The 23450-nt window shown below is 48.3% G+C and overlaps 2 protein-coding genes across 2 annotated transcripts; one reads left to right on the forward strand and one right to left on the reverse strand.

Annotated features, from left to right (window-relative positions):
- Positions 1–112: 112 nt before the first annotated feature.
- Positions 113–21089, forward strand: LOC124469265 (zinc finger protein 184-like). Its single transcript, XM_047022428.1, has 9 exons — positions 113–403; positions 16400–16602; positions 16729–16827; positions 16985–17077; positions 17175–17285; positions 17488–17611; positions 17719–18865; positions 18976–19028; positions 19113–21089. The coding sequence occupies exons 1-9, from the start codon at positions 370–372 to the stop codon at positions 20381–20383; spliced, it is 3135 nt and encodes a 1044-aa protein (XP_046878384.1). The 5' UTR covers positions 113–369; the 3' UTR covers positions 20384–21089.
- On the reverse strand, positions 20614–23276 carry apex1 (APEX nuclease (multifunctional DNA repair enzyme) 1). The gene is made up of 5 exons (XM_047022429.1): positions 23189–23276; positions 22652–22783; positions 22361–22527; positions 22063–22255; positions 20614–21848 (listed from the first exon to the last, which is right to left on the reverse strand). The coding sequence occupies exons 2-5, from the start codon at positions 22710–22712 to the stop codon at positions 21334–21336; spliced, it is 936 nt and encodes a 311-aa protein (XP_046878385.1). The 5' UTR covers positions 22713–22783; positions 23189–23276; the 3' UTR covers positions 20614–21333.
- Between the last annotated feature and the right edge of the window lie 174 nt (positions 23277–23450).

Consider the following 23450-nt stretch of genomic DNA (forward strand, 5'->3'; position numbering starts at 1 on the left):
TTACTTGGAATTTAGTGGGGGTTAAGTGCTGCGTTTTGCAACGAGTAAGCAGCTTTTCCACTTTGCTGCGGTGTCGACCTTGAACGCGCCCCCTCCGAGCATCCGTCGTGACGCGCGATAGCCGCCGAAACAATTTCCGGATGTGACAAAAAGTATTTTTCAGACAACCTTCGTCTGGCTAAGCTTGCTTGCCTATGTATATATAAACATTCAGTGCGTTTTAAGCAGACTGATTTCTTGCACTGTTGTCTCAGCTTATTACTATATGTCGCGTTTTTAGGGCTAGGCGCAATGAACGACAGGCAGCGTGCATACAGCTAACTGAACAATCTCCAACTGTTGCAACTCTTGTTTGGCCCACGCGAGAAAATGGATACTGAAATATTTTTGGCAGACAGTGCAGGTACAACAGTTTTGTTTTACGTTACGTTGTTTAAAATACTTATCATAAATGTCAAGTTCTGGTTTATTGCACATTATATTGTCTTACTGTTTTGATATTGGGCTGTGTTAAGGATAGTGTAAACTGGGTGTTGAGAGGAAGAATGATACACGGTTAAGCATCGGACCATGTTACTTGTAGTTTAATTAGTAATGATGCAATCACAAGATACACAATGAAAACAATACACCAAGATGTCCGTAGTCTAGTACAATGAATCAGTCGATGATGCAAAAGCAGTCGTCCCACCAAAACAGAGTATAAGATTAGAACGAACGAAGGCCTTCGTTGAGAAAGTGGTCGTGACAGAATATCAGAGAAAGTTCTGCCCCTCCCAAGTTCTGTCTCCCCGCCCTTGGGAGACAGATCTTGTACTCCCCAGAGAGGGAGGTCTGGTGAGTGGCCATTGGTCAGGAGACCTTGGGGTGGCTATTGTTAACCAATTAAATGTCCAGGGCGTTCATGCTGGCGCAAGGTGGGCAGTCCACGGACCTGGTGATGTTAGGAGAGGGAGGGGGCAGAGAAGACCCACAGGTCTGGTGTTGTTCAGGGAGGGGGGTGGACAAGACCCACAGGTCTGATGCAATCCAAGGGGGGGGGGGGGTTTGAGTTCTCCAGAGTTGAGAGCAGGTCATCTCGAGGTCCTGATGATATACGGGGTGGGGTCTTCAAGGGGAAGGGGAGAGGGTAAGACCACTCCTAGGTCAGATGGTGTAAAGGGGCAGATGGGCTCCAAGGAGAAGGGGGCATCCAGTGAGAAGGGGGGGGGGGGGCAGAGTCTCCAGGGGAAGGGGGCATCCAGTGAGAAGGGGGGGGGGGGGGGCAGGGTCTCCAGGGGAAGGGGGCATCCATTGAGAAGGGGGGGGGGGGGCAGGGTCTCCAGGGGAAGGGGGCATATTATCCATAGTAAGAACTGTCCGGTCTGACTCGTCCTGAAGCAGAGAAGAGTTATGTTCCCAGCATCACCTTATCTCCCAAGTTGACACTTTTACTCCCATGAGCTGACTAGCTCATTGTGCTCACACCAGTCCCTGAGCGTCACAAACTCGCCTCCCAAGTCAGTTTGCCTGACATTTGCATTCTTGTCCACACACCAAAGTTACATTTCAATGTTTCTTATCTGTTACTTTATTAAATCAATTGATCACATTCAATATTTGTATCTTAGTTATTAGCATTACAAAACATGTGTGTTTACATATTCATATTAGATATTGATTGGTATAGCAGCATTGATCAGCAGTATAATGCTATCATTTCCTCACAATCCCTCCTTTGACACCACTATGTGGTGTCAACATTAAAACTGGATATTTTAAAGTTTCATGGATCCCTCCTTTCACACCCTCTAAAGGGTGTGACAACACAAATTCAAAATATACCAGTCTGGCAGTAAAGGCAAATCAGTTGTTAACTAGGTTAAACATGCGTAAAACACTTAAGCAATGAACCAAAATACAGTCAAACTAGATGTTAAAATGCAAAATCAGTCGATAACTAGGTTAAACATGCGCATATGGTCATCAAAACAGTCAAAATTTAATATTTTTAAAGTTTTCATGGATCCCTCCTTTCACACCCTTTAAAGGGTGTGACTACACAAATTTAAAATATTATGAACCCTCCTTTCACACCCTCTAAAGGGTGTGACGCCTTACGATCAGTCAATCTGTTAAACAGAACATTAAAAGAGTCAATACATGTAGAAAGAAACTGTTAATTCGGACAGGATATTTTAAAGTTTTCATGGAATCCCTCCTTTCACACCCTTTAAAGGGTGTGACAACTAACACAAAATTTAAAATATCCCGTTAAGGAACACAATGCTTAGAACGATAATAATGAGACTATGCAGCGTTATGGCCAAGTGGTGTGGACACACTGGACACAGTGGGAAAACCCTAATGATGTTATAGGGGAAAACCCACCGTCACTCCGCAGAGTGGACATTCGACATCCATGTACCCACGGCAGACCTGAACATACTCACAGGTCCCCTTCACCACATACATACAACTTTAGCCAAGCTTTTAGAATTGTAATAAAATAAATTTGAGAACATTGAATAACAATCAAACTGGACATTACTGATTAAGATATGTCCCAGTGTAAATAAGGACGTGATTAGTGAAAGTAAAGGGGTTCAAAAGATAATGCCGTGAGGAAAGAGAACATGGCCCTAGCGACAGCCGTCGCTCCAGTCCTGTCCACTTGTAGCCTCACAGAAACGCTCGATCTCTGAGTGAACTTCAAATTCCACCATTTCCTCCAGATAACACTGTGCCTGCTGCCCTGTTAAAGTATTTGTCAGTCTTCCAATCAGGTTCTTAGCGCAGGGTATGAAACAGCAGCTGCACATGATCAGAATGACTACCGTCGCTGTCACTGCCCCCACCACTGAGACAATAGTAGATGTCCATTTACCGAACCAGGACTGCAACATTGATGTGAAGTAGTTGTCCACTCCACTGTTCTCGGCCAGTTCCTTACTCAGAGACGTCAGTCCCTTCAATGCCCTGGATACGGAGCCATCTGGTGCAGTGTTGTTAGGGACAAATGTGCAGCACAGGGTTCCAAAAATCCTGCACACTCCGCCCTTCTCGGCCAACAACATATCCAATGCCATACGATTCTGCAGTGTCATGGTGCTGGTTCGGTCTAGCTGCTCGGCTAGTCCCCCTATAGCGACTCTAGTAAAGTTCACAAATCGTTGCTGATTGTAGTATATGTAATTTATCCACTCCATGTTTTTGTTTATCGATGGGAAGATGAACAGTGACTCAAAACCTGCCAGAATCGGATTTCTTGCCTTGTATTCGTCTGGAACTCCTCTTGGTACGCCTATAGCATCCATCCAGATACCAGAGTCAAATGATCCTTTAACTGCCCTTGTCTGTCTCTTGATGTGGCCAATACCTCTGTCTGCCAGCCTCTCGATCTCATCGGCCGTCCGTGGAATGGCATAGAATGGCATTACAAGCTGAATTGGCGCACACACTCCTGTCCAGTCATGAGGCAATATTGGATACAATGTCGTCCCACAGAGCCACCACACATCCGCTCTAGGATAATGCATTTCATTCAGAACGTCGAGTGTGTGTCCACTTGGTGCGTAAGTTTGGTTGCACTGTGTTAGGCGGCCGACATCAACGTGCCCTGACAATTTTCGAATGCAGGTGTATCTTCCATCATATGGGGTGAAATGGGGCGGCCTTGCCATGGGTACTGAGGGAAACAGCAGTTTGATAGTGGTGCAACCTTCTGGGTGTAGCTGGCTGAAAAGTTTCAACAGGCATTTGAACGTTTTTTCATCATCCCTCGGGGTGATAGGAAAAGGTACCGTTCCTAGTAGTGGCCTTGCGGTCCCGCAAGCCACACAGTTTTTAACTCTATGCTGTTCCGCAGTGTACATCATCCAGTCTACCCACTCATTTCTGTCGGCGTATCCTGTTTCAGCTACAATGGTGTCCTTGAGTGTGGTCTGTCCTGAGTTCTGGGCTTTGGTGCTGTCTGGAAATGTGTTCTTTGATATTATGATCTCAAAAGTTCTGATTGTGTCTTTTCCCTTTTCCTCCATTCCTAGACAGTAGCTTCCCCTATCTCCTTCGTAGGGATCTTTTAGGGTGACAAGCAGTGGGTTGCATGATGATTTGGGTTTGCAGTCCTTGGGAGCCTTCCCTCTGCTTATAGACAGTCTCTCCAGTTGGTTTATGTTTCCATTACTGACCCTTTTTAGCGCAGTGGCAGGCTTGTATCCCCAGTCATGTGGTCCAGTGTTCCATCCGATATCTCCCCATGAGCTACAGTGTGTGGTTATTCCCATGTAGATGTTTACTGAACTGTAGTACTCTTGACTGCCCCAATTGCATGGTAACATTTCGCAGAGGTCTACCTTCAGTGTCGCTGTTTGGCCCAGGGTGTATTTCAGGCTGCTTAGGCACTCAGTGGTTGTTTTGAGACAACCCATGGTGCAGACGAGCAGTCCCCAAAAGCACAATCTAGACATATTGATGTGTTGCCGCGGAATGTGTGAAGTGAGGAAACCGGTTGGGCTAGAAGAAGTGTCGTATGATTATTAAGCATATGATGAGTACGTCCACTTTTTCGATCTGGACTGCAGCTCTGTCTCGTTCTGTCCTCTTCCTTAAACTTCAGGTTTGTCGGTGGGTTTGTCTTCAAGGCAACACAGATCCTTTCTAACTTCCCCCAGAGTGCGGGAGGGGGCCTCCGCCGATGCACAGTGTGTGAGGTGATGCCAATGATCTCCGTTTTTTCCTCTGACTTTCAAAGCGTGGGAGGCACGTTCTGTTACCTGCCACGGACCTGTCCACCGAGGTTCAGTCCACTTTCGTTTGTGTACTTTAACTCTCACCCAGTCTCCAGGCCCTACTGCTGTGTCCTGATGCTCGTCTGCTTCCTGCTCGGCCTGCCGCACCTGTGTGGACAAAACGTTGGTAAGGTCCGTCAGTGCTTTCATATACTCAGAAGCCTCTATCTTCCATAAGTCTAGAATTGGGCCCCTGCCCCCATCCCTAGGCGGTCCTGGCATGGGTCTCCCAGTCAGCAATTCATGTGGGGACAAGTGTGTCTTTTCGGATTGGGAACTTCTCATTGACATTAGGGCTAGTGGTAGGGCATCCACCCATGACATCTTGGTGCCATAGCAGATCTTAGCAGTCTTCCGTTTCAATGTTCCGTTCACCCTTTCTACTATTCCTTGTGATGCCGGATGGTATACTGCCCCAAAGCTGTGTGTTATTCCCAACTGTTGCTCCACTTTTGCCAGGTGTTGGCTTGTGAAATGGCTGCCGTTGTCTGATCGGATTCTTGCTGGGACCCCATATCTGGGTATGAGTTCGTTTTTTAACCATTTGATCACGGAATTCGCGTCTTCTCGTCTTGTGGGTATTGCCTCCACCCACTTTGTGAATCTGTCCACCATCACCAGCATGTATCTGAAACCTCGTACTATGTTTTCTGCCCCCATGTCCGTGTAGTCTATGCATATTTCTTTAAACGGGGCCTCCGGAACCGGGAATCTCCCCATTGGGCAGGTGAAGGTTTTCTTGTCATTAAATGCCAGGCATGTGTCGCATTCGCGTACATAGTTCTCGACCAACTCCTTCATGTACGGATGCCACCAGTCTGTCTCTATGGTTTTTGTGGTTCGTCTTCTGCTTTCATGGGCTGGTCCATGCGCTTGCGCTGTCAGTATTGTCACTAATTTTGCCGGTGCTACTAATCGTCCGTCGTGTGCTCTCCACAGTCCATCTTTTTCTGTAGCTCCTTTGTGTATCCACTGGCTCTGTTCGTACACTCCTGCTTCCTTTTGTATCTCCACTAGGTCTTGTGTGGTCAGGGCTGGTCTGATTGGCTCGGCCAGACACATCAATTGCTTGGTGTATCCTCCTGCCATTTTGGCTGCTCTGTCGGCCGCATCATTTCCTTGGGCAACATGATTATTGCTTTTTTGGTGTCCTGGACATTTCATTATGGCTACCCTAGTGGGCAGCAGTACTGCCTCGAGCAGTCTCTTAAGAGTCGTGGAGTGTCTGACGGCGGTTCCATTGGTCGTAAGAAATCCTCTCCTTTTCCACTGTGGCCCGTCTACATGCACTGCTCCATGTGCATAGGCTGAGTCGGTGTAGATGTTTACGGCTTTCCCTTGGCTTAATTCCAAAGCCCTTGTGAGCCCGTGGATTTCTGCTAACTGTGCCGATGCTGGTTGTGGAATGATTTCTGCTTCCCAGGTAGTGTGATTGTTCCATTTGCCAGTTCCTTCCTGCTGAACAACTGCATAGGAGGCCACATTTCCAGTGTTTCCCTTGTAGCAACATCCGTCGCTAAACAGTGTGCTGTCCGGGTCTTTTAGTGGTGTGGTGGTAAGATCGGGTCTTATCTTCAGATCCTTCTGAGATACATATTCACAGTTGTGTGGTATGAGTTCAGCAGGATCCAACTCAGGGGCCATGTTGATGTTTCCAGTCTCATAGAAAATGTGTGGTTTTGTCAATGTCCCACATATTTTTGCTTTTCGTACTGCAGAGATGGTGAAAGCCCTTGAGGTAAGAAATGACACCACCCCATGTGTTGTGTTGACTTTTAGCGGGTGGCACATGACAATGTGTGCTGTCTTTTCGATGGCCTTGGCTAAAGCCGTCAGGTGTCTGCCGCACCCTGTTTGTCCCATTTCTACATTACTAAGTTTTGAACTGTGATACATAAGTACTCTTCTTTCTCCCTCCTTTCTCTGAAACAGAACTGCCGTAACAGTACCACCTGTTTCAGAAACATCCAGATGAAATGGTTTTGTGTAGTCCGGGGGACAGAGGTGTTCGGCCTGTCCCAGTGCTTGTTTGGTGCGGATAAATGCTTGCTCGGCCTCTGGTGTCCAGACGAGTACTTGTTGGTGTTCCCTGATTCCGGCGGTGTTGAGTATGTCCCTTAGTGGTTGGGTTAGCGACACGTAGTCAGGGATGTGGTTTCGGCTGTATCCGGTCAATCCCAGAAATGCCAGCATGTGTTTGACAATTGTTGGTTTCCCATGGTTCAAAATGGACTCCTTTTGTGAGCCTGTTAGTGTCATGCTGTTGGCTGAGATCAATCTGCCCAAATACGTGACTGTTCGTCTGGCAATCTGAGTTTTTTCTTTCTTCACCTTATATCCTTTTTCCGCCAGCACTGTCAGCAATGTTCGGGTTGCTTCGAGGCACTGCTCAGCCGAGGTCGCTGCTAGTAATAAATCATCCACATATTGGATAATTACTGTCCCTTGTGGCAGGGTAATGTCTGACAGGTCATCGCGCAGCACTAAGTTAAAGATTCCCGGGGAGTCCTTGTATCCTTGTGGCATGCGGTTGTAGGTGTATCGCCGTCCATTGTATGTGAATGCAAACCAGTCCTGTACTTCTTGACGCAGCGGGATGCAGAAGAAAGCGTTCGCCAGATCTATGACTGAGAAGTGGGTTTGTTCTGGCGACAAATTCATGAGCGAGACATAGGGATCTGGTACGACCAACAGTCGCGTGTTTGTTACATCGTTGATTGGGCGGAGATCATGCACCATTCTCCATCCTTTTCCTCCTGCTTTTGGTACTGGCAGTATTGGTGTGTTCCATTGAGAGTTTGACGGCCGTATCACTCCAGCTGCTAGCAACCCGGCAATGGTCTCGCCAATCCCTTCTATCTGTTCTTCTTTGAGTTTATATTGGGGACGCCAGATTGGTGTGTCAGATGGATTCTTCAGTGTCATCCCAATCTCGCTGGTCACCCTCCCTACATCATATGGTCCTGTTGTCCACAACTTGTCTGGGACATCTTTTAGATAGTGGTCCGTGTTTGGGTGATTTGTGTGTTCCCGTCCATGGTCCCTTTCCAGCTCCACTTCTTCCATATCTCCTTCGTTGTCTTGTGTGTCAGAAATTCTCCACATGTCTCCTGCGGCGTTCACATGCAATTTTGGTGCTGTTGTGGGCAGCCATGTCATCGTCAGTGCTTTTTTCACCATTGGACCGAGACACCTTGCTTCTCCTCCTGCTGCAACTGATAGGGTGATGTGGGGCACAGATTCAGTGGTCAGTGTGTACCATGCCATCTGGTCAGGTGTTAGTTCACAATATGCTGCGACTCCTTCTTTTCCCACATATATGTCTCTTGATCTGATTGTCTCTGTTTTTCCCTCTTTGTGTGTCTGCCACGCCTCCTGATATACTTCGTCTGGTGCCCGTAGATAGTTGTATGTGCAATGTGGGGGGTCCGGGGGCGGTCCGTATGGATGTAGTTCATTGATCCATGCCTTCCAGTCCATATAGGTTTTGAGCGCTCCTTTCGTTTCTCCTGGCGGAGACAGTCTTGTCCAGTATATTTGCGTCATTTCTGTCATTCCTACTGGTGTCTTTGTGTTAGTGCCCATGAACAGTATCCTCTGGCCATCACTGATTGTTTTTGATGTTTCTACTCCTGGCATATACAACGCCAATCCTTTTGTGGAGCAGGTGATGGTAACTCCTATTTTCAGCAGCAGGTCTCTCCCCATCAGGTTCATGGGGCATTTGGGGGCATGCAGAAATGAATGTGTCAGTGTTTGTGAGCCGACTGTGGTGATTAGTGGCTGGGTGTACCGCTGTTCTTCGCTTTGTCCCGAGTATCCAACTGTTCTGATGGTTTTAGAAGAGAGTGGGGTTGTCCCTTTTAGATTGTTCAGGCATGACACTGCCGCACCTGTGTCCACCATCAACTCCACTTTTTCTCCATCAATCATGCAGGTGACCATTGGTACTTTACTGGCTTGGATGTCACCTGCAGTCGGATCCTCTGGGCCTCCTCATTGGTCGCCATCCCACTGGTCCAGGGTCCATGTCGCGACCGGCATCTGTGTCGCATTCGGTGGCTGAAGCAGAGGCAGACCCGCTGGTTGCTGAGTTTGTTGCGGCTGTGGTACCTGTAGGTTCAGAGTTATTTGGCCTCTACCTCCTCCTCTCTTGTTGTAGCCACCTCTTCCTCGTTTGTTCTGGCCTTGAGGGCATTCCCTGGCGAAGTGTGTCGTCTCTCCACATGTGTAGCACGCTCCTCGCTGGCCTCCTCGTCCGCCGCCTGTAGGGTAGGCATATTGAGGGGCATTTTGTGGAAACGCCGATGGATACTGATATTGGGGTTGGGGGTATTGGGGTTGGGGTTGTTGGGGACGAGGGTATTGTGGTTGAGGGGGTATTTGGGGAAGGGGGTATTGTGGTTGAGGAAGAGGGTATTGAGGTTGTGGGGGTATTTGGGGAAGGGGGTATTGTGGTTGAGGAAGAGGGTATTGAGGTTGTGGAAGAGGGTGTTGTGGTTGGGGAAGAGGGTATTGAGGTTGTGGGGGAGGGTGTTGTGGTTGGGGAAGAGGGTATTGAGGTTGTGGGGGTTTTGGTCGCACTTCCACTGCCATTTGCTCAAACAGAGGTTCTTCCACTATCATTTGTGTCTTGGTAGCTTTCTTCTTCTCATTGGCCATGTCGTGTCTATCTGCGACCCGACCCCTCAGGAGCTGTCTGTTCATGTCACTGTCTTTCAGACATAGTTCTTTTTCAGCTTTATCATGCTTCTTTTGGTAATGTATAAGGTAGTTTGTCCATTCAGCCACAGGTTTGTAGGTCAGACCCACCACGTCCTCGAGTTCGTCTCGGACGGCTTTCGGGAGTGCTCTTACTACTGCAGACTTCCAAAACAATAATTGGCCTTTAGTGACATCGTGGCGTTCTCCAGTTCCTTCCAACCACACATCCTCAGCTCTTCTGAGAAATGCGTGCATCTTCTCTCCAGGCTCCATTTCCAAGCTTTCCAGGGCTGCCAAGCTCTGCTCTTGTGGGTAGATGTCTCTTATGGCATCCCAATATCTTCCTCTGGCATTGTTGAACGGTTCTCTGTCGTCATCCCCCTCGCATTTAGCCTTCTGGTCGATAGTTCGAACCTTCACTTTCCCATCCAGTCGTAAGATGATGGCTCGGATGTCTCCCATTGCCAGGCGGTCTTGTGCCGTCAGCTTCTCGAAAGCCCTTATCCATTGGGCTCCTCCGGCCGACAGTGGAGGAAGTACAGTGACTAACTCGTTCATGTCTCTATGGCTCCATGGTTCGTACCGGGCTGCCCCGCCTGCATCCAACAGCAGTGGGCATTGGAACTGGCTGTTGTCGCTCCACCCTCCTTTGTGGGCCTGGTGTGACCTGGTTCTGGCGGACATTCCTCTTTGATCTACTTCCATTTCTTTTCCTGTTATTATTACAGAATCTGTCTTTTCGTGGCGGCTTTTCCTCTGGTTCCGCTTGTATCTCTCCTCTTCTTCAATTCTTTCCAGTTTTTCTTCCAGCACCCTTCGTTGTTCGTCTGGGATTTCTTCACACTCCCCTTCAATCAGGCTGTCCTGGTCAAGTTCATGGCTTGCGTAGCCAGTTCTTCTGGGAATGCTGGACTGGCACAGGCTACTGTTTAGGTCAGGTTCATACCCCGTTCTTTGGGGAATGTCGGGCTGGCTGTAGTTGCGAGGTCTCGTTTGGCTGTTTAAAGAGGCTGGGGCTGGACGTTCTCTTGATTCGTTTTCTTCCCTCCTTTCTTGCTCCATCATCGTTGCCTGTGTTTTGATGATCCTTTCTCCCAGTATTGATGCCATTTCTGTCAGTTCTTCCACTGTAAGATCATCTGGGATGTCCGTGCGTCTCCCGTTGACTTCTAATTCAAGTTTTCCCGACTTGACCTCGAACACTGGGGCTTGGGTAAATGGATTGTTGGATGAATAAGGTGGGGGAGCTGTAGGGGCTTTTGGGGTCTCCTTGGCGTCTGGAGCTGTTGGAGTTATTGCCTCTGTGATGTCTGGGTACAATCTTTTTTCACTTATTTTTGGCGGCAGGTGGGTTGTTATTGGTTGATTTTCTGGGATGGTCAACATCATTATTAATTCTGTTGCCCTTGCATGTTTCAGCTTAGCTTGTTCATAGGCTCGCTTGCTTCCTCCTATCTTGTGGCTGCCTGCCTTTTCCCATTCATTTTTCTTGGAAATCATCTCTTGTCTCTCAAATTCGGTTATTTTCTTCCTGTCATCCAATGTTACTTCCATTACATTTCCCAGAATCAGTCCCCTCCTTCCCCAATCCAGGTATAGATGCTCAAATGTCTTGCGTTTCTCCTCTATCTCTTTCTTGGAATTGGTGGCTTCCAGCCTTCTCCACATCACATCCTTTACTGCCTTCAAGGTGGTTGGTCTGGACGCCATCCTTCTCTTCTCCTGGTGTTTCTAAGTCTGGTGTCAGTCAGATCAGGCTTGTGTCAGGGTAAATTCTGGATACAGTCAAGTCAGTGATGTTGCTGGATAGTCGAGTCGGTCTAGTTGGATACAGTCAAGTCAATTATGTCCTCTGGTTCAATGATGAACTCAGCTCTGACCCAATTGATTGTCTTCCTGTTGCCTTCAATTGGCCTCAGCCTCTCCAGCAATGCTGTCTGATCGTCAGTCCGCCTCCCTGGTAGTTCCTCCCAAGCTTCCTTTATCTCCTCGTGCTTTGCACGTTTCCGTGGACGTGACTTGTCTTCAGGTGATTCTTTTCTGCCTGGCCAGTGCTTCATATGCCAGACGGCCTTGTATGTCACACAGATTCTGGTTATCCACTTATCCGGGCGAGCCTCGACTTCACTCGTTGTTGTCCCTCGCAGATATTCTTCCAACGTTGGTGGTTCAAAGAAGGCGTCAAAAGTTTTCGAGTGTGCGCTCTTGTGGAGCTTCTCCACGATTGGCTGCAAGTGTGAAGGTTTGACTATAATTTGTGATGCCAGCTTCTCGAAATATTCTGCTTGTGTTGGATACTGTTCTTTTATTTCCTCCTTGTTTATGCACTGCAGCGATCCTGCAAACACAAGTTTGTATTCTTCCTCAGTTAATGCCACTCTTCTGTTGGTTGTGGGGTCTTTTTTACCGCTGCCTTCTTTAAACCCAGTATCTGGGTTGACCGTGTATTTGGTCTGCCACCAGTCTAATATTTTATAACCTGGCCTTAATTCAACGTGCGATGGACGCCACTTCATTTGTCCTCTCCTTAAAGACACATAAACATAACTTTTTCTTGTTTGAAACAGACATAAAACAAACATGACAGATACATATAGGCAACATAAGGCAAACATAACAGACACACACAGATAGCAAGGTCACGTCTGACCATAAATACTTGTTGTTCCACCACTGGTTGGAATCAAACAATAACAGCTGTAGTAATGCCATGTACCACTAGTCGGAGCCAGACAAAATAGAACTGCAATAATATAATCCACCACCAGTCGGAGCCACAGACAAAACACAACTGCAATAATATAATCCACCACCAGTCGGAGCTCACCAACCCCCCAACTGCCACCAGCCGGATCCAGGCTAGTAACAGCTGCAACCCACTGTCACCAGTCAATGCCAACCACCAAAATAATTGTAATAGCGCTTACCTGTTGCTGGTCGTAGCTGTGGGTAGAGTCTCAAAGATCCACACATACACATCAGTATTAGAGAGAGAGAGAGAGAGAGAGAGAGAGAGAGAGAGAGAGAGAGAGAGAGAGAGAGAGAGAGAGAGAGAGAGAGAGAGAGACAAGGAGTTTAGTTGGCACCGGTAGGTCTCAGCTCCTTGACCAGAGAGAGGTAAAGAGAGAGAGAGACATAGAGAGAGAGAGAGAGAGAGAGAGTGTGTGTAGTGCAAGAGAGGGGAGGGGAGGAGAGGGGTGGGGAGGTGTGTGAAGGGAGAGAGTGTGTGAGAGGGGAGTGGTGGGGAGGTGAGGTGTGTGAAGGGAGAGACGAGAGGGTGTGTGAGAGGGGAGGGGTTGGAGGGGAGGGGTTGGGAGTTGAGGGGAGGTGTGTGAAGGGAGAGAGTGTGTGAGGGGGGGAGGGGAGGGGAGAGAGGAGAGGAGGGGGGAGGAGAGGAGAGGGGAGGTGGGGAGAGCGAGAGAGAGAGGGCGAGAGTGAGAGAGTGTGTGAGAGGGTAGGGGTTGGAGGGGTAGGGAGTTGAGGGGAGATGTGTGAAGGGAGAGGAGAGGAGAAAGGAGAGGAGAGGAGTGGAGAGGGGAGGAGAGGAGAGGGGAGGAGAGGAGAGGAGAGGGGAAGGGAAGGGAGGGGAGGTGTGTGAAGGGAGAGTGTGTGAGAGGGGAGGGGTGAGAGGAGAGGAGAGGGGAGGGGAAAGGTGCGAGGGGAGAGATACACATTATTAACCCAACAATGCTAAGAGATAGCGAGAGAGAGAGAGAGAGAGAGCGAGAGAAAGGGAGAGAGAGAGAGCTTGTCTAAAATGCGCCATGCTCGAACCTCGGCATGGCCCCATCCCGACAATGCAATAGAGAGAAAGGGAGAGAGAGCAAGAAAGGGAGAGATACACATTATTAACCCAACAATGCTAAGAGATAGCGAGAGAGAGAGAGAGAGAGAGCGAGAGAAAGGGAGAGAGAGAGAGCTTGTCTAAAATGCGCCATGCTCGAACCTCGGCATGGCCCCATCCCGACAATGCAATAGAGAGAAAGGGAGAGAGAGCAAGAAAGGGAGAGATACACATTATTAACCCAACAATGCTAAGAGATAGCGAGAGAGAGAGAGAGAGAGAGAGAGCGAGAGAAAGGGAGAGAGAGAGAGCTTGTCTAAAATGCGCCATGCTCGAACCTCGGCATGGCCCCATCCCGACAATGCAATAGAGAAAGGGAGAGAGAGCAAGAAAGAGAGAGAGTCTGCTTGTGAAATGTGCCCTGCTCGAACCTCGGCATAGCCCATTCCAGCAATGCAGTAGATAGGGAGAAAGAGAGAGAAAGCAAGAAAAAGAGGTTTGCTACTCCTTAAATCTCCACAAACATATTATTTACGTCTATCTCAAACAGCCAGGTGCTCCCGTCACAGTGCCGCATTCTGCCGGACCCCACCTCGTTTTCCAATAGACACACTTAGAAACAGCCAGGTGTTCCCGTCACAGTGTGACCACTGCCAGGCAACGCCCCGTACCACGTAGAAACTGCCGAGCGCTCCTGTCACAGTGCCACATTCTGCCAGACCTCACCTCGTTTCACAATAGACACAATTAGAAACAGCCAGGTGTTCCCGTCAGTGTGACCACTGCCAGGCAACGCCCCGTACCACGTAGAAACTGCCGAGCGCTCCTGTCACAGTGCCACATCTGCCAGACCCCACCTCGTTTCACAATAGACACAATCAGAAACAGCCAGGTGCTCCCGTCACAGTGTGACCACTGCCAGGCAACGCCCCGTACCACGTAGAAACTGCCGAGCGCTCCTGTCACAGTGCCACATCTGCCAGACCCCACCTCGTTTCACAATAGACACAATCAGAAACAGCCAGGTGCTCCCGTCACAGTGTGACCACTGCCAGGCAACGCCCCGTACCACGTAGAAACTGCCGAGCGCTCCTGTCACAGTGCCACATCTGCCAGACCCCACCTCGTTTCACAATAGACACAATCAGAAACAGCCAGGTGCTCCCGTCACAGTGTGACCACTGCCAGGCAACGCCCCGTACCACGTAGAAACTGCCGAGCGCTCCTGTCACAGTGCCACATCTGCCAGACCCCACCTCGTTTCACAATTACAAATGTATCATTGAGTTTGCATCAACGTTAATCTCTCTATGGACAATTTGATTCAAAGTGTGCAGCCCAGAGTCACAGTACAGTGCAGTTTAAAGACACTCACTCCTAAAAGCTAAAGTCCTAAGCTATGCAGATTTCGTTTAAACAGGCTCTGCTTACCCTATTTTTGTGGATATCCAAGTGAGTGTCAGTGAACCACAGCTGTCCCGCTCCTGCCGGCTGGGGTCCCCTTCTCAGGGACCTCTCGTCCAGATCTCTCACCCAGGCACGTCGGAAGGTCACCAATTGTTAAGGATAGTGTAAACTGGGTGTTGAGAGGAAGAATGATACACGGTTAAGCATCGGACCATGTTACTTGTAGTTTAATTAGTAATGATGCAATCACAAGATACACAATGAAAACAATACACCAAGATGTCCGTAGTCTAGTACAATGAATCAGTCGATGATGCAAAAGCAGTCGTCCCACCAAAACAGAGTATAAGATTAGAACGAACGAAGGCCTTCGTTGAGAAAGTGGTCGTGACAGAATATCAGAGAAAGTTCTGCCCCTCCCAAGTTCTGTCTCCCCGCCCTTGGGAGACAGATCTTGTACTCCCCAGAGAGGGAGGTCTGGTGAGTGGCCATTGGTCAGGAGACCTTGGGGTGGCTATTGTTAACCAATTAAATGTCCAGGGCGTTCATGCTGGCGCAAGGTGGGCAGTCCACGGACCTGGTGATGTTAGGAGAGGGAGGGGGCAGAGAAGACCCACAGGTCTGGTGTTGTTCAGGGAGGGGGGTGGACAAGACCCACAGGTCTGATGCAATCCAAGGGGGGGGGGGGGTTTGAGTTCTCCAGAGTTGAGAGCAGGTCATCTCGAGGTCCTGATGATATACGGGGTGGGGTCTTCAAGGGGAAGGGGAGAGGGTAAGACCACTCCTAGGTCAGATGGTGTAAAGGGGCAGATGGGCTCCAAGGAGAAGGGGGCATCCAGTGAGAAGGGGGGGGGGGGGGCAGAGTCTCCAGGGGAAGGGGGCATCCAGTGAGAAGGGGGGGGGGGGGGGGCAGGGTCTCCAGGGGAAGGGGGCATCCATTGAGAAGGGGGGGGGGGGGGCAGGGTCTCCAGGGGAAGGGGGCATATTATCCATAGTAAGAACTGTCCGGTCTGACTCGTCCTGAAGCAGAGAAGAGTTATGTTCCCAGCATCACCTTATCTCCCAAGTTGACACTTTTACTCCCATGAGCTGACTAGCTCATTGTGCTCACACCAGTCCCTGAGCGTCACAAACTCGCCTCCCAAGTCAGTTTGCCTGACATTTGCATTCTTGTCCACACACCAAAGTTACATTTCAATGTTTCTTATCTGTTACTTTATTAAATCAATTGATCACATTCAATATTTGTATCTTAGTTATTAGCATTACAAAACATGTGTGTTTACATATTCATATTAGATATTGATTGGTATAGCAGCATTGATCAGCAGTATAATGCTATCATTTCCTCACAGCTGTGTACCTTACGGCCGCCATGGTAGAAATGTTGCTTGCTGTTCCAAAAATTAAATATTAAATGCACCGTGCGTTGTCATAGCCATGATAATACGCATTTGCGTCACTGAATATACCCCAAGTTTCTCTGAAAGTGTAGCATTCAAAAGACTTCACTCTGATGCCTTGCACAAATTGTTTGTTACGGCTTAACGCTATTCAGATCGAGGTTGATATAGATTTCCCAAATCCAATGATCTTTCTTATATATAGATATAGCTATAGATACATACATGCCAGAGGGAGCAAACTAATAACAAAACACTAATTTGCCCACCTCCTATCAATAACACATTTACTATGTGAATTACATTATTGTTAATAAACCGTTGTGTTTCAGCTGCCCCTCTACCTCTGCGCTCCCTGCGTCTCCTGGTTCCTCCTCTTCAGCTGATGTCAGCGTCCATGTGGCAGGTTGTCCATCAGCGAGAAGTCCTGAGGTATGGGATGCTGGCTGAGTTTGTGTCAGTGGTGACAGAGACGGTCCCAGAGCTTCTCAACTACAAGCACAGGGCCCAACTCATTATGGGGTTGCGAGCTAGGGTAAGTGAATGTGAAAGACGATGTACCGACTGACCCATGAACTATACCATGTATGTCACAACAACACACTTGTGAACACACCCTTGTTGTGTGTGTGTGTGTGTGTGTGTGTGTGTGTTATTTCAGCATATTCTGGAGTTACTTCGTGGTGAGAATCCAGTAGAGCCTCAAGTTATTTTAACCCACTTGGACAGAATTCAGCCACATACTCACTCCAGCAATGATGTAAGTGAAGCTTGAAAACATAATCTCTGTAGACATAAGTCAAATGACAAGTGAGACATGCTGAGGGATATGCGGTTTGGTGTGTTTTTGTGCATTTCTGTATGCCTATGAATTGTGTGGTCCAATAAAATGTGTGCTTTGATGTGTGCTTATGCAGGTGAACGCTACAGAGGTTGAGGCCTCTGAGAAGTTTCTAGAACTGGTCCAGACCTTACTAAAGGACTCTGATATGAAGGAACACTTTTTTGAGGTGAGATATGACACACATTGCAGTTACCTCATCAATTTATCAAAACCCTCCCCCCCAGTAGTGACACTGTCCCTATCTTGGTCTGTTTGTCTCCCAGGAGGTGTTCTCAGTGGAATTTGGACCCCATTATGACATAGAACTACAGACGCTGTTGTGGGAGTTCCTCTCTAGATTGGCACAGCTTTTACCAACTCCTGACTTTGAGCAGGTAGGTGAAAGGTTAAGCTAATATTTGCTGTAGATGGGAGGGATATTTCAGCTCCTTCTGGAATTACATCACAGTGAGATTCCAGTAGAATCTCAGGGTGATTTATTAAATTTATTATAACCCACACTCACTTCAGAAATTACATATATCAGACTTTTTCAGGTGATGTAGACCAGCTTACTAGTTACATTTTCCTCCACAGACTGTGTCATTGCTTGGTTCTGCATCTGCTGTTCTGGAGGACTGTTCCCACGCTATGTATCACCCAGAAGACCTGAAAGGTCTGCTTCAGTTTCAACTGCACACTGGGCATCTGGAGGAGCATGGTGGGTAACATGGAAACCAAGGAAAAGTCTCATTCACAACATAAAAAAAAACGGAGGATGCCTGTCTTTGTTTGATAAAAAGACGTGTTCTTTTTGTTTTTCTACAGTTCCACCCTGTGCTATGGGTGACTGTATTCTGACCTCTCTCTCCGTGCCTCTTCGAGGTAGAGTGATGACCAGCGCTGACCAGGTCAGCTGTCATAGCCGTTCGGAACCCTCACAAGACCTCATGGACGACGCACAACCTGTGTCGTTTGTAGAGGACGTAGTTGAAATTGTCACTGTGTCAGACTACTCTGAGGTTGGGAAGGGGACTAGCCTGAACGGGGAGGAGCTGGTGGAAGAGAACATGGAGGAGGTTAAGATAATGGTGGATATGACCAAAGAACCGACAGAAAAGCCTCCTGAAGAGAAAGTAAGAGAAGACGAGAAGCAGGAAATGCACGAGGAGAAAGCGAAGGAGGAATCAGAGAGTGTAACTAAGAGCCCTTCCTGTCTAGTAGAAACAGGCGATGACCCAGCATCCTCTCAATCCCAAACTCCCGCTGGTTCACATGACTGCCCAGACTGTGACAAAACCTTCAAGTTTGCCTCTGCACTGATAGCTCACCGGGTCATCCACACGGGTGAGCGCCCGTACCAGTGTAACCGCTGTGGCCGATGCTTCTCCTTTAGGCAGTCTTTAGACAGGCACAGACACACCCATAAAGATGGCCGCCAGTATGACTGTGTGATCTGCGGGGAGACCTTCCAGTCCCTCTCAGCCCGTACAGAGCACAAGAAGACTCACATGGAGGACGGCGTGTATGTGTGCCCGCACTGCGATAAGAGATTCAACTGGGAGTCGGCGCTGGTGAGACATCTGAAAACTCACACCGAGGGAGCCGAGCTCAACGCAGATGAGCCCGCCAAGACGCTGAAAACGGAGCCAGACGACGTCGGGGTTGAAGAGGGTGTAGGGGAAGTGGTTGTGGAAACGACCGAAACGGAACAGGGGTTACGGGGGGAAGCGAAGTGTCATCTCAGTCCAGAGGAGGAGCACACGTCTTGTGCGTCGTCACCTGCTTTGGTTCCTAAGCTTCTAGACAAGGTTGTGTCCATGGTCAAGGTGCGCACCAGCGCGCGCACACCCAAGCCCACGATGAAGATACAGGTAATAAACCTGCAGAAACGCAAGGAAAAGGTCTTGGCCCCAAAGAAGAGATCGGGTGGGGTGAAACTTCCCGAGGAGACCAAGCCATTTTTATTTAACAGGCAAGTTTAGCACAACAGACAATTGTTTCAGCATGTTAATGTTAACGACTTGATGTTACCAACATCTCTATGCAGCACAGATGTATAATTTGTCACTGTCTCTTTGACAGCGACGAGCATTCCTACGGCTCACAAATGGTTTCTACAAAGGAAGGAGAAGAAGGTGGGTGTGGTCGTCATTCATTGCTCATGTCAAATAGGTTATTTTCCTCCCCCGTGTCCTGCTGACCTGTGCTTCTTCCTCAAGGGGCAACTGCAGACAACTCCACTCTACACTCCTGTCCTCAGTGCTCCTTCAGACACCAGGAGGAAGCACAAATTCAGCAGCATATTGAAAGGGTCCATTCCGGTGTGGAGGCCCAGGATGACCCAGTGGCCTCGGAGCTCCAGACAGGACCCGCTGGCTGCTACGACTGTCACGACTGCGAGAAAACCTTTCGGTTCCAGTCCCTGCTGAAAGCCCATCAGCGCATCCACACTGGCGAGCGCCCATACCTGTGCTCCCAATGCGGGCGCAGCTTCTCCTTCAAACAGTCGCTGGAGCGGCACAAACACACACACAAGAACGGACGCAAGTACGATTGTCTGATCTGTGGCGAGAGCTTCAAGTCCTTGTCGGCCCACCGAGACCACAAGAGCACGCACATGGAGAACGGCGCGTACCTGTGCTCGGAATGCGGACGAACGTTCGCCTGGAAGTCGGCCCTGGTGAGGCACCTGAAGACCCACACGGAAGCGGCCGACAAGACCGAACGCCCTCACCAGTGTCCCCACTGTGACCTCGGCTTCAGCTGCGTGACTTACCTCAACCGGCACCTCCTGACCCACAAGGAAGAGCGTCTTCACGTCTGCACGTGCGGCAAGAGCTTTGCGTACAAGGCCGCCCTCACGGCACACCAGCGCACCCACCAATCGGAGAGGCCCCACCAGTGCAAGCAGTGCGGCAAGGGTTTCCTCTACAAGGGGGGGCTACTGAGCCACATGAAGATCCACTCTGAGGAGATGCCTTACATGTGCTCCTTCTGCGGCAAGAGCTTCAAGAGGGAGCGCAACATGAAGAAACACGAACGCTGCCACACCAGGGAGAACGTGTTCAGCTGCTCCCAGTGCGAGAAGACCTTCGTGTACAAGGCCACGCTGATCAGACACGAGTTGACGCACTCGGGGGTGAGGCCTTACCTCTGCTCCGACTGCGGGAAAGGCTTCTTCTCCCACGCCGAGCTGCTGAAGCACGAGCGCTTCCATACGGGACACAAGCCATTCCAGTGCCCTCACTGTGGGAAGAAATTTACCCAGTCTTGTTACCTGACCATTCACCTTCGCTACCACACGGGGGTCCGGCCCTACACCTGCCCACAATGTGACAAAAGCTTTCTAAGTGCCAACCGTCTGAAGAGACACCAGCGAACACACACTGGGGAGAAGCCATACTTGTGTGTGGAATGTGGAAAGGGATTCAAACAGTCGTATCACCTCAAGATGCATGTGAGGACTCATACCCCAAAGTTTATGACCTAGGTTTGGGTAGCATTCAGAATATAGTTTTGAAAACTCTTATTCAGGCAAAATAGTTATAGCTATTGTGACAGTAATGTTTGTTTCTCTAACAAATTAAGGCTCCCAAGGCATGGTAAGATATGTACATTAGATTTGTTATTTTGCTTGGTATAAAGTGGGGTTGTATTATTATTTTTTTTATCCTCAGTAGGTAAACTGACGACAACCAATAAATTGTCTAAAAGAGCAAGCATTATTTAAAACTAAACTTTATTAACTGGCATGGATGCATTTCACATCTACAAACTCAGAAAGCATAGGTATGAAAGAAATGAAAAGCTTAACAAGTTTTTCTAAGAAACATTGCCCTGGATGTTGGCAGTAGAGGGTTAATACCAGTAGTTGCTCTCCTTGTATTAATATGATCTTTGCTAGAAAAACGAAATCTTAGCTGAATGGTTTGCATGCACATTAGGATATGCCTTTCTTGACCTTAGCAATACACATGGTCAATGGTCCCTTCAAAAGGAGCAATGTTTCCACAACATACAAAAAATAGCACCGACAGAGGATTCACAAGTTTACACTGAGCAGACTTTTGGGTGATAAGTCATTTACCTGACGAGGCCCACCGTACTGAGGTGGTTGGAAGGTGTAGCATATGCTAATGTCAATATTGCAATTACCTACATTTAATAGTAAAAAATAAATCAATCCTGACAAAAAAGAAACAGGATAAATGATCAATATCCTTAATGTAGTTTCAGTAGCTGTGCCTTGTTAACAGTTCAGATGTGGCACTCAAAAGGAGCACACACACCGGTATACAGATTAGTTTCAGTAGTTGGGCTGGGGAATACAACAGCTGGAACACATTAGCTTCAAGGAGAAAATAATGCATGGTAGCCCATTCATGGACTATTCAACTCAGAGGCATATGATCTGGCTTAGATCTAAGGCCAGACTTGACCCTAAACAACAACATGCAGAGTTATGGGGCAGTGGTCGCTTCCCATGGCCTTGTTGCGGATTTTACTGTCGCACAAGCCAGGCAGCAGAGCGGAGGACAGCACAAAGTAGTCAAGCCTCCAGCCCACATTCTTGGAGCGGGAGTTCATCATGTAGGTCCAGAAGCTGTACGCGTTAGCTTGCTCTGGGTACAGCTCGCGGAAGCTGTCGATGAAGCCCTCACTCAGCAGCTGACTAAAGCCTTCGCGCTCCTCCGGGGTGAAGCCAGCGTTCTTTTTGTTGCCTTTGGCGTTCTTCAGGTCGATCTCCTCGTGGGCCACGTTGAGGTCACCGCACAGCACCAGGGGCTTGCGCTTGTCCAGGTCACAGAGGTAGGCCCTGAAGTCCACATCCCAGGTCTTGCGGTAGTCCAGCCTCACCAGGCCGCGACTGGAGTTGGGCACGTAGGCTGTGACCAGGAAGAAGGTTGGGAACTCTGCAGTGATGACTCTGCCCTCCTTGTCATGCTCCTCTTTACCTAATGTGTGAGAGTAAAACATTGACATCAGATGCACAGGCATAGACTGATTTCAAAAAGAAAGTTGCCATACAGTGTTCTCTGTGGGTGATTGGTCTCTGTGTCTACAATGTTTGGTACAGTCTTCTCAAACAAAGGACAATTGGTCTAGACATAGAAATTCAGTGGATATAAAAGTTTGATTCGTCATTGTTGATATAAGACTGTCACTCACCGATGCCGTAGGTAACTTTGATAGGCTCTGTCTTGCACAGCATGGCCACACCACTGTAGCCCTCCTTTTCCTCTGAGCCGGCCCAGTACTTGTGAGGAAACTCGGGCATGGAGGTGATCTCATTAGGGAGGGACTTCTCAGCACACTTGGTTTCTTGCAGGCACAGAACATCTGGACTCTCCTCACGCACCCACTGGGTAAGACGAGAGACAAGTAGTTTAGGGGTTTAATTCATTACACATCCATGAACCAGCGGCTGAATGTGTTGATTTCATGGTTTCCCGGTCCCCAAATTTACATCAAGGCCATTCTTTTTGACCCAAGCTCTCAGGCCATCTACATTCCAGGAGGTGATCTTCATGTTGGCGGAGCGGCCATCTTTGCTGGTCATCTTGTCAGGTGGGTCATCATACAGCACTGGGGCCTCTGGCTCCTTTCCCTTCTTCCCTTTTTTAGCAGCAGGGGCTGAGTTGAAAGTATAAGTTGGTATAGGTGGTATATACAAATACAAATTCCGTCTAACGTGTTTTACTGCACATGCTACAAACAAATTACATGTATTATGATCCAATAACACTTGATGCAGCACCTGCTCCATTTTCATGGTCTTCTCCGGCCTCCTCGTCATTCTTCTTTCCTCTTTTTGACATCCTGGCACTCGCTCTGAATCCACACACACCCTGCAGACACACAACACGCGCACACAACAACACACGCGCCGCTGAAAGGGAAAGGAAACACTTTGTCATGGTGACCTTCATCAGCTAGCAATTTATCGTTTAATTAAACCCAGAGCATTCAATAAGGAAGATGCATGCCACGTTTGAAACCATTAAGTTATAGTAAAGATGTGCCACAGTTGGATACCCTGTACCAAATTACTTACTAAATTTGAATGTATTTGTTACTTGGTGACGCAGCTAGCTATGCTAATTGGATAAATTATCTAACTCAGTTGCCACAAAGGGATTAGCTTGTTAGCTTGCTATTCAATAAAGCACTGCGGCCTAGCAACATTTGACATGCCGTAGCAATTTGAATGAATAGAAAATAAACATGATCATCATTACGACGTTATTGGATATATGGTTTGACTGAGAACAATTCCAAATAAAAGAAATCTTACTTTGAACTTTCACAACAAAAGGATACCTGAACAACTAGCCACGCAGCCAGACACTCGAGTCACTCCCCCACAACAAAAGCAGAGAGACGCATAGCTGATTTTGGGAGCAGAGGCACATGTGCTGGTAGGCTGTCCAAAAGTATGCCTGCAACATTATTACACTTTTATAGAATGAACGTGCTTTATATTAAAACAATAAGATCTAATACTTAATATTGTACGAATATATAAGCTCAATAAATATATATATATTATTTAGTTT

This window comes from Hypomesus transpacificus, chromosome 7, assembly GCF_021917145.1.
Source record: "Hypomesus transpacificus isolate Combined female chromosome 7, fHypTra1, whole genome shotgun sequence".
In the NCBI taxonomy this organism is placed as follows: Eukaryota; Metazoa; Chordata; class Actinopteri; order Osmeriformes; family Osmeridae; genus Hypomesus; species Hypomesus transpacificus.

Excerpts from the sequence above, each read along its gene's own strand:
- apex1 (XM_047022429.1), bottom strand. The coding sequence starts at position 22,712 with ATGTCAAAAAGAGGAAAGAAGAATGACGAGGAGGCCGGAGAAGACCAT. Across the intron at positions 22,256-22,360 it reads TCAAAAAGAATGGCCTTGAT|TGGGTGCGTGAGGAGAGTCC; the intron begins GTAAATTTGGGG and ends CGTCTTACCCAG. Across the intron at positions 21,849-22,062 it reads CAAAGTTACCTACGGCATCG|GTAAAGAGGAGCATGACAAG; the intron begins GTGAGTGACAGT and ends CTCACACATTAG.
- LOC124469265 (XM_047022428.1), top strand. The coding sequence starts at position 370 with ATGGATACTGAAATATTTTTGGCAGACAGTGCAG. Across the intron at positions 16,828-16,984 it reads ATACTCACTCCAGCAATGAT|GTGAACGCTACAGAGGTTGA; the intron begins GTAAGTGAAGCT and ends GTGCTTATGCAG. Across the intron at positions 19,029-19,112 it reads TACAAAGGAAGGAGAAGAAG|GGGCAACTGCAGACAACTCC; the intron begins GTGGGTGTGGTC and ends TTCTTCCTCAAG.